This window comes from Castor canadensis, chromosome 13 (genome assembly GCF_047511655.1).
Source record: "Castor canadensis chromosome 13, mCasCan1.hap1v2, whole genome shotgun sequence".
In the NCBI taxonomy this organism is placed as follows: domain Eukaryota; kingdom Metazoa; phylum Chordata; class Mammalia; order Rodentia; family Castoridae; genus Castor; species Castor canadensis.
This window is the reverse complement of record NC_133398.1, coordinates 1173947-1181848: the sequence shown is the minus strand read 5'-3', so window position 1 is coordinate 1181848 and position 7902 is coordinate 1173947. Positions and strand designations below refer to the sequence as shown.

Below are 7902 nucleotides of genomic sequence, written 5' to 3'. Positions count from 1 at the left end.
CTTCTCTCTCTGTCTCTGTTTCTCTATCTCTCTCTGTGTCTCTCTGTATCTCTCTGTGTCTCTCTTTCTCTCTCTGTCTCTCTCTTTAGCAGTGCTGGGGATGACCCAGGGCCCTGCGTACTCTAAGCAGATGCTCTACCATCAAGCCACATTCCCAGGCCTGCATTGCTTTTCTTTTGCAGACACCTCAAAGCTTTTATTCATTCATGTAAATCTTAGATCCAGGATTGCAGTTTGGGAAATACTTCCTTCTCACAGTGCACAGATTAACTGATACTAAGAATATGCAGAAGTGTCCCATCTCTCTGATTACACAAGTCATTCTTTTTTCTGGTGCTGGGGGTGGAACACAGGGCCTCAAGCTTGCTAGGCATGTACCAAGGGCCTGAGCCATGTCCCAGCTCCAAAGTCACTTTTTAGAGCTCCACAATAAATGATAAATAAACATATTTATTATCTTGCCATAAACTCTCTGATGCTCTTGGTGGGTGTGTGAGCTGAGTCCCCGTGACTGCAGGGTTCCCATCGTATTTTTCCAAGAGCTGTGGGTTTCTGGGGAGTCCACTGAGCTGTGTGCATCTGCCTTTGATCACCTTCCTCACCAGCTCTGAGTCACCAGCGTATAAAACCCCCACGGCAGTCACTGGGTTTAATCAGGTCATGTTAATTTCACAATGGCCGACTGTGGGAAGGAGCCTTGGGTAAAATGTGACTGCTCCTGGGTGGCTTTGCCGAGGGTGTTTTCTAGGGCAGGCATCCAGCTAGACCTGTCCCGGGTGCCTCCGGACAGCCAGTATCTAGGGCCCTGCCCCACTTTCCTTAGAGCCACCCGGGCGGCGGGAGCAGAGTGGGCACACCCTTGACTCTGAGGTGGGCTTTGCTTGACTCAGCTCACCTGTTGCACAGGTGCACGAACACCTGCCAGCTCCAGCTGGCTCTTATCAGAGAGCACGGTCTGGGGCTGTGGTCACTCGGGGCTCCTCAATCTTGGTGGGGTCATGAGTTTTTCAGCAAAGGGAGGCTGCCTCTCTAGAGTGGGCCCAAGACAGAACCCCCTGGGGCAGATCAGAGGTACGAGGGTCACCCTTGTGAAGAGCACTGTAGGGGATCCTGTCAGCCTTGGGCTGACACAGCTAGGGACTGTGGTGCTTTGCTCTCTGTGAATGTTCCCAAGGAGGCTGGGAACATAGGGCTCGGATCCTGGAACCACGTGCCCCTCCTCACCACTGAGTCTTCTTCCAGCAGTAGGCCAGGCTGGAGCCCCTGCACGACCCTGTTGTTGGCAGTCAAGACCTTGTGACTGATGGGACTTGGGATGAGACAGGCAGGGGTTGGCTGCAGACTGGAGGGGCTTCCTCAAGACCCTGGAAGAAGAGGGGCTTCCGGGGCACCTGAGTGAGAGTCCCTGGCCACAGGCCAAGGTGGGGTGGGGGGAAGGAAGGCGGAAGGCTGAGGGCAGTGCAGAGGGATCCAGAGATCCAGGCAGGAAGCCTCTGGGAGTGGCCCCACCTAAGCCGGGCCTGGGGGGCACTGGCCTGTGTGAGGACAGAGAAAAGGTGAGAGTCTCAGGCCTTCATTCCATCATTTTGAAATCAATCTGTTAATGAACCAATCACAGCATTAAACTGTCATCTGTCCCTGGCACTGCCTTGTCTCTTGCTGTCCAGCCCCCTGTGGTGGCCATGTCCTATCGTTCTCTGATAGAAGCTCAATCTACCCCACCTCCCCATTTCTTCTTCCAGGCAGCTTGGGGACACCCATTCCGGCCTTCCGCACACAGAATAGCCTAGCTCCGCTCCTCAAATCCTGTTCCAGGCCCCCACAGCCTTTGTCCCTGACACATGGCTTAGTGACAAGCCTGCTTTGCACCATCTGCTGCTGTTTGCTTCAGTGTGACCATACAAGGGCTGGAGATTGGAGATTGTGCCTGATTTGTTCTGTGTGTGTCCCGAACTCCCAGAACAGGCCTGGCAGTGTGTTTGTTGGTAGATTAAGTGATACACAGGGAGACAGAAGAGACTGGAGGACCAGCTGGGCACTGGGGTCAGGAAGCCTAACATCTACACTACTCCCAGTTCCCCTCCTACCTGTGCCACCCTTCCTTGCCACATCGTGGAATGGAATGGAGACAGCATGTGCCCTTGTCACTGTAACCCATGGGGACACATGAGCTCTGACAGGTGAAACACCTGGCACAGGTCTGACCATAAGTGACATACCTAGGGACTGGCCATGTTGGTTGTGCTGATCTTGTGGCTATTGTTGCTAATGGCTTCCAGGTCAGGAAGACAGGGCCCCAGCCCTTCTCCTGGCCAGCTCGGGGAAGAGCTGGAAGACAGCACTTACCATCCATGTTGAAGACTGGGGCTCTCTGCAGGTGGAATTTTTCCACATACTCCCAGTACTTCCCCAGCCATGTGGGGTCCTTGAACATTTGTCTTGCTAAAATCAGAGTGCTGGTGGTGAGGGGCTGAAGCTGGGAGCCTCTAAATTCTCCCCTTCCTCCTCCAGGGTGAACAACAGGGAGTCTAGGCCTGGTAGCATCTAGCAAAGGCCCTTGAGCATCAGCTGCCCACAATGCCCTTCTGCCTGCCCTCGGGTGGCAGGGGCACAGGCAGAGGGCTGGTCAGACCCCTATGCCACCTCCCCTGCTGCCTCCCGGGCCCAGGACTGCCCTCTCCCCTGACTGTTGCGATGCCTACTCTCCCCTCTCCCCAGGTCCTCTAAAAGCAGATCTGTGCCTGGGGTGCATGCCTAGCATGCAGGAGGCCCTGGGTTTGATCCCTAGCAGCACCACATAAAGAACAAATTGGGGCGGGGGGAAGCAGATCTGGTTTTAGCACGTGGACAAGTAATCTGTGAAGGAATAACAGCCTTTTTGACCAGGTGATGTCCCCACTTCCCCCCTGCCCCCCATCCCTCTCAGAACTCAGGTTCTCGGCTGCTGTTGGTGCCACTCCAGGTCACTCTGGCTGACCCTCCACCTCTGTCTACTGTCAGGACAATGCAGCCTCCCAATGTCCCCCTTCCCTGCACCCCTCAGGCTCTTCTCTTGGAGTCTCACTTTTGGAATCTCAAGAGGACCCCATTACTGAGAACCCCAGCTCCTAGGACAGTACCAGCTGGTGACAGGCACACAGTGCCCATCAGTCAAATGAGTGAGTGAGGGGTGGGACCACAGCAGCTCTGAGCCACCTATACCCTCAGAACAGTGAGCATGAAAGACCCCATCCCAGTCAGCAAATCTCAGCTCAAACCCGGGAGTGTGCAGGGTCCCCTTCCTCCCTTCTGGGGACCCTGAAGACAGTCACTTACCCAGCAGCACCCACAGGTTGGTGACCTTGTCGTCCTCAAAACGTACATAAAGAATGAGGTTGCTGTAGTCAGTGCTAACCAAGCAGACATGCATGCTGACCCCTTCAACTGTGGAAGACCCCAGGTGACATGTGATGCCTCTTTCCTCTGTGTCAGGCCCCAGAATCCCTGTGCCCGTGGATGACACGATGCCATCAAGAGAGTGTGTTGCCTCCCTGAGCCCAGCAGCTCCTCCTGCATGTCAGGGCCAGTGCAGGGCGTCTGGGTGCCCTACTGGCCCTTGCCCACTTTGGCACAGGCCTGGACTCCCAGGCTTGGGGAGAGATACTCACAGGTGCCTTGGTATTGGCCTTGCAGCCCAGTTGGGTGGACGGTGCCATTTATTCCTGTGCACCTCCTCTCTCCTCTGGGAAAAGAAAAGTAAACTTACTCCTTCTTGTGGCTCCTGGACGTTCTGCTCCAGGATGTGATGGCTGGTTCAGGGGAACATTGGATGCACCATTGGCTGGGAGCCTTGGTGTCCTCCCTGGGGCTCTCAGCAACCTGGGTTTGGGGCAGACTTGCGCTAGCACCTGACCAGAGTCAGGCAGCCAAGGAGGAGGCTGGTGGCTGTGGGTGCTGGGGACCCAGGACAGGAGTAAAGAAGCAGAGGAGATTGGACCTAGTTTGTCCTTGGCTCTGAACTTTGGGTCTTGGTGTTGGGGACCCTGTCCTACCTGTCTCCAGCTCTACATGGACACAGCCCTACCCTCATGCTCCTTGGACACAGCTCCCAGGGCGTGTATCGGCTAATTCCCCCCTAACTATATTAGCGAACTTGGGGCCTGCAGGTTCTCTGGTGGGGTTGGGAGACTCTTGCTGACTGACCACTGGGCCCACAGAGCCGCTGTGCAGCTGCGTCCAAGACAAGCGTTGCTGGAATGTGGGTCATAGCGTCACTGAACTCAGTGTGGTTCCTCAGTAGACGTCTTTCCCTGGTGGTGAAAATAAAACCCTCCCTGGCTTCCCTTCTTCCACTAAGGCAGAGCGGGTCTGCTGCTGAGTGGTCAGGGAGGTGGAGGACAGCTGGCGCTCAGTGAAGGTTCTTGGGAATAATGAAGACTGCACATTAAAATGCTGGCTTAGAGGCTGGATGGCAATGCAGCTCTGAGGCCAGGCTTCCTCTTAAACCCTTGGAGCCTAAACCTTGCAAGGCCCCCAACCCAGCCCAAGTCCCTCTGGCTCTGACCACCGGTGCTGCCTCTCAGGGTCGTGGGCCTGTGATGAGGGGGCTGAGGCCCTCACTCACTTCCAGAACAGCATGAAGTCCACGTCCCCATTGTCTCTGGTCCAAATGGAGTGGAGGGAGAGCCTCAGAGGGTCAGTGGGTGAGACCAGGTCTGTGTGGCTGGTGGCCAGCTGGATGGTAAGCCAACGTCCCTCTACCAGCAGGGGTGTTGCCAGAGGAACAGGGGAGGCTGGCTAGTCTTCTGCCTCCAGCCTCAGTACCAGGGCTCAGCTGGCATCAGCTCCAAGCCTGGCCTGCAGATGAGCACATCCCCAGGGAATGCACTGGCTAATTTCACAATATATTATGAACTTGAATTAGTCTCAAATGAGGGATAAGCCACGGTTCCTTTCATCTTGGAAATATTTACCTCCCTCCTCACTCCCAGGATGCCTCCCACTCTCCCCATTCCCATCCTCGCTGCCACACCCACACATCCCTCAGCTCCTTCTGAGTCTGCTCCAAGCTGCAGTCCCCACAGCCACCACCATGTTCTGGAGCTGCGCTAGCTGTTCCTCTCGACCTGGCACCTTCCACAGTCCTTATACCCAGCCATGGGCACTGAGACCCCGGGATGGCAGGAAAAGGCCCTGGGACTGTCCTCGAGCTTCATGTCACCCCAGTAGGGGCCCCTCAGCTCAGGCACTGCAGCCTCAGAGATGGCTTTTGGGCTACCAGCTTCAGTAACGGAGAGGGCAGGGGGACCCCAAAGCTTGCTGGTGCCCCTGTGTCCACCAGAGCCCTCACAGGGTGGGGTTGGGGTGTACTCCTGCCCGCCATCCCTGCCATTGTCAGTGTGACACTGTACCTTGCCCTCATCTCAGTGCCAGGTCGGGATGCCTGGCTAGGACACCTACCTTGTATGCATCAAAGCCCGGCTGCACTGGCACCTCTTGCAGAGTCTTCTGGGCACTAGCCAGTCCCAGGCCCAGGGCCAACAGCAATAGTTGTGCCCTCTTCAGTGTCATGGCACCAGGAGCCATGTCTCTGGGAACCTCCAGTGGCCCCTTGTCCTGAGCAGCCACTGGCTTGTCCTACTGTCTACACATCTCTGCACATTCTAGTCCTTCCCCTGGCATTGACACAGCCTAGGTGTCACCCTGTGTCTAAGTGAGGCAGACATGGTGCGGCTGTCGGGGCAGCTTAACCACATTGCAAGTCTGTCCTGGCCGCCCAGGGCAAAGCCAGCAGCCAAGGGAGAATGCTAGGAGGACACAGGAGGACGCGGGTCTGTCTGCTTTTTCCTCAGGGCTCCTCCCCTTTTCCCAGGCCTGCCATCCTCTGGGTGCTCCTGCCCACTGGCTGACAGAGCAGGAATACAAGGAACAAGCTCCTATCCTTGCTCACCAACAGCCCACAGGGCTCCTGCCCCAGATGCAGACAGGTCCTCAGGCTGGGACTCGGTGCATACGAGGCACTGAGCCAGCATGGCTATTTCTGCTTGTTACTTCTGCTCCTCTGCACTCCACAGCTATTCCGTCTTCATTCACCCACTTTCTAGGGTGCCTCCTTTGCCTTAAGGATTCAGTGCAGACCCCTGGGTCTGGTCTCTCCTCCTTGATGTAGCCAGCTGGTCCCTAAACGTGACACCTGCTCTGTGCCCCTCCTTCTGCTGATCTCACCTCATCTCCAGTCTCTGCCTCCCTTTTTTCTGTGGCAGCTGCCAGCCTAGCCGGGACCTGAGGCTCTGGGACTCCCTTGTACACCTGCCCAGCAGGTGCCAGTCCCAGCCTTTGGGGTCTAGTGCAGGAACAGCTGGGCCTGGCCTGACTTGCAAAGTCTTTCCAGTGGTTTCTGTCAGACAGCACTTGGGCCCACCAGGGTAGAGGGGACTCCTTAAGGTCAGCTTTGGTTTATGGCCAGATTGGAAGGAGGAGTACAGCCTCCCACTCCTGGCCACAGGCACAGTGACTCAGGCCGCGGAAGTCAGGGCCTGTCCCTCAGCCACCCTGCAGGTGCTTTGACCCCTACCTGCTGGCTTGCCAGGCTCTGGGCTCAGGGCTCTAGGGGAAATGGTGGCGGGCAAGGGCTTAGGTTGGTCAGCAGCATCTTGCCTTCTCCCCTTCTCCTTTCGCCACCGTCACACTTGACCTCCACTTGGCCTGCTCAAGTAGGACATATAATGTGGATGGGTGGGTCCTTCCTTAGGTCTGGACTGGACAGGAAGGACCTCAGGGGTCCAGCACCCCCTGCAGGCCCTGCAGAGCCCAGCTATTGTCCTGGGTCTGAGATTTCTGTCTCTGAGCACCCTGCCTGTGTCCCACTCTCTCAGGGGCCAGGTAGAAACCTGCAGTTGCATTTCTAGGGATGGAAATATAGGGACTCTCTTCTCCCCATCACACCACCCTCTCCCTGACAGGGAGCCCCTCCTCCGAGTCAAGGAGCCCTGCAGGCCGTGACCAAGAACAGATGAGAAACACTGGAGTTAATGAGCAGGTGCAGAACTGATTTATTGCCTGGGGGGTGTGGAAACAGGTCAGAAGCTGTCCAGAGATGGAGGCCACAGGAAACTCTGGCTCTGGCGTGGTGTGCAGTGGAGACCTGGGGAAGCCAGACGCTCTGCTGCCAATCTCCAGCCCAGCAGGATATCCCCATAACAAGGAAGCACTTGGCACCAAGGTCAGGGTCCTGGGGTGCTTCCTTGTGTCTTTCCCCTCCTCCAAGGGACCTACCCCTTCCTTCCATGGATCTGTCCCCTAGGCTCTGCACACCCAGCAGCTGAGCAAGATAACTAAGCTCTCAGACCCCTGGAGCCTCAAGGCCTTGCTCTGAGCCCCCATCCACCAGGCCTACAGGCCCCCTCAAGACCACCAGGCCCTGAGCCCCTACCTCTACCTCAGGCTGTGATTCCCAGGGCTGGAGGTCTGAAGGACTTGGGATCTCCCCACATTCTTGAGCTTTTGAAGTGGACAAGGGTCAACAGGCCTCAGCCCTGCTGCTTGGGGTGGTCAGGGCTGCCTAGGAAGCCAGGATGCAGGGGGAGGGAGCAGCTTGCACAAGATGCAGGGGTCGAGACAGAAGGGCCCCTCAGGAGGAGCAAAGGCTGCTTTTGCTCAGCAGAGCCAGGGGAGGGCACTCAGTGCACAGGAGTTCTGAGCAAAGCACAGAGTGAGAGTGTGACTGACCAGGGAGCAGCCAGGAGGCGTATGCATGGACACCTCTAGGTATTGGAAGCTGTGGCCATGAGCCTGACTTCTGGAAGAATGGCCAAGCACCTGGGCAGAGCAGGGGTCTCCTGGCCCACCTGATTTCCAACCCAGTCTGGGCTCTGGGACCCAGCATCCCGAGCAAGCACAGCCTAGAGTACCTGGCCAGGGGAT

At 56.7% G+C, this 7902-nt stretch overlaps 1 protein-coding gene across 4 annotated transcripts; it reads right to left on the bottom strand.

Moving 5' to 3' along the window:
• Positions 1–468: 468 nt before the first annotated feature.
• On the bottom strand, positions 469–5820 carry LOC141415735 (lipocalin 1-like). Of its 4 annotated transcripts, XM_074052808.1 has the most exons (6): positions 5436–5820; positions 4604–4736; positions 3648–3721; positions 3316–3423; positions 2347–2442; positions 469–1535 (listed from the first exon to the last, which is right to left on the bottom strand). In XM_074052808.1, exons 1-6 carry the CDS (start codon positions 5563–5565, stop codon positions 1510–1512), a joined length of 567 nt encoding a protein of 188 aa, XP_073908909.1. In that variant the 5' UTR covers positions 5566–5820; the 3' UTR covers positions 469–1509. The 4 variants fall into 4 exon arrangements, with proteins under 4 accessions (XP_073908909.1, XP_073908908.1, XP_073908910.1 ...); XM_074052807.1 differs by having other exon boundaries at positions 469–2442; XM_074052809.1 differs by lacking the exon at positions 2347–2442.
• Positions 5821–7902: the final 2082 nt, after the last annotated feature.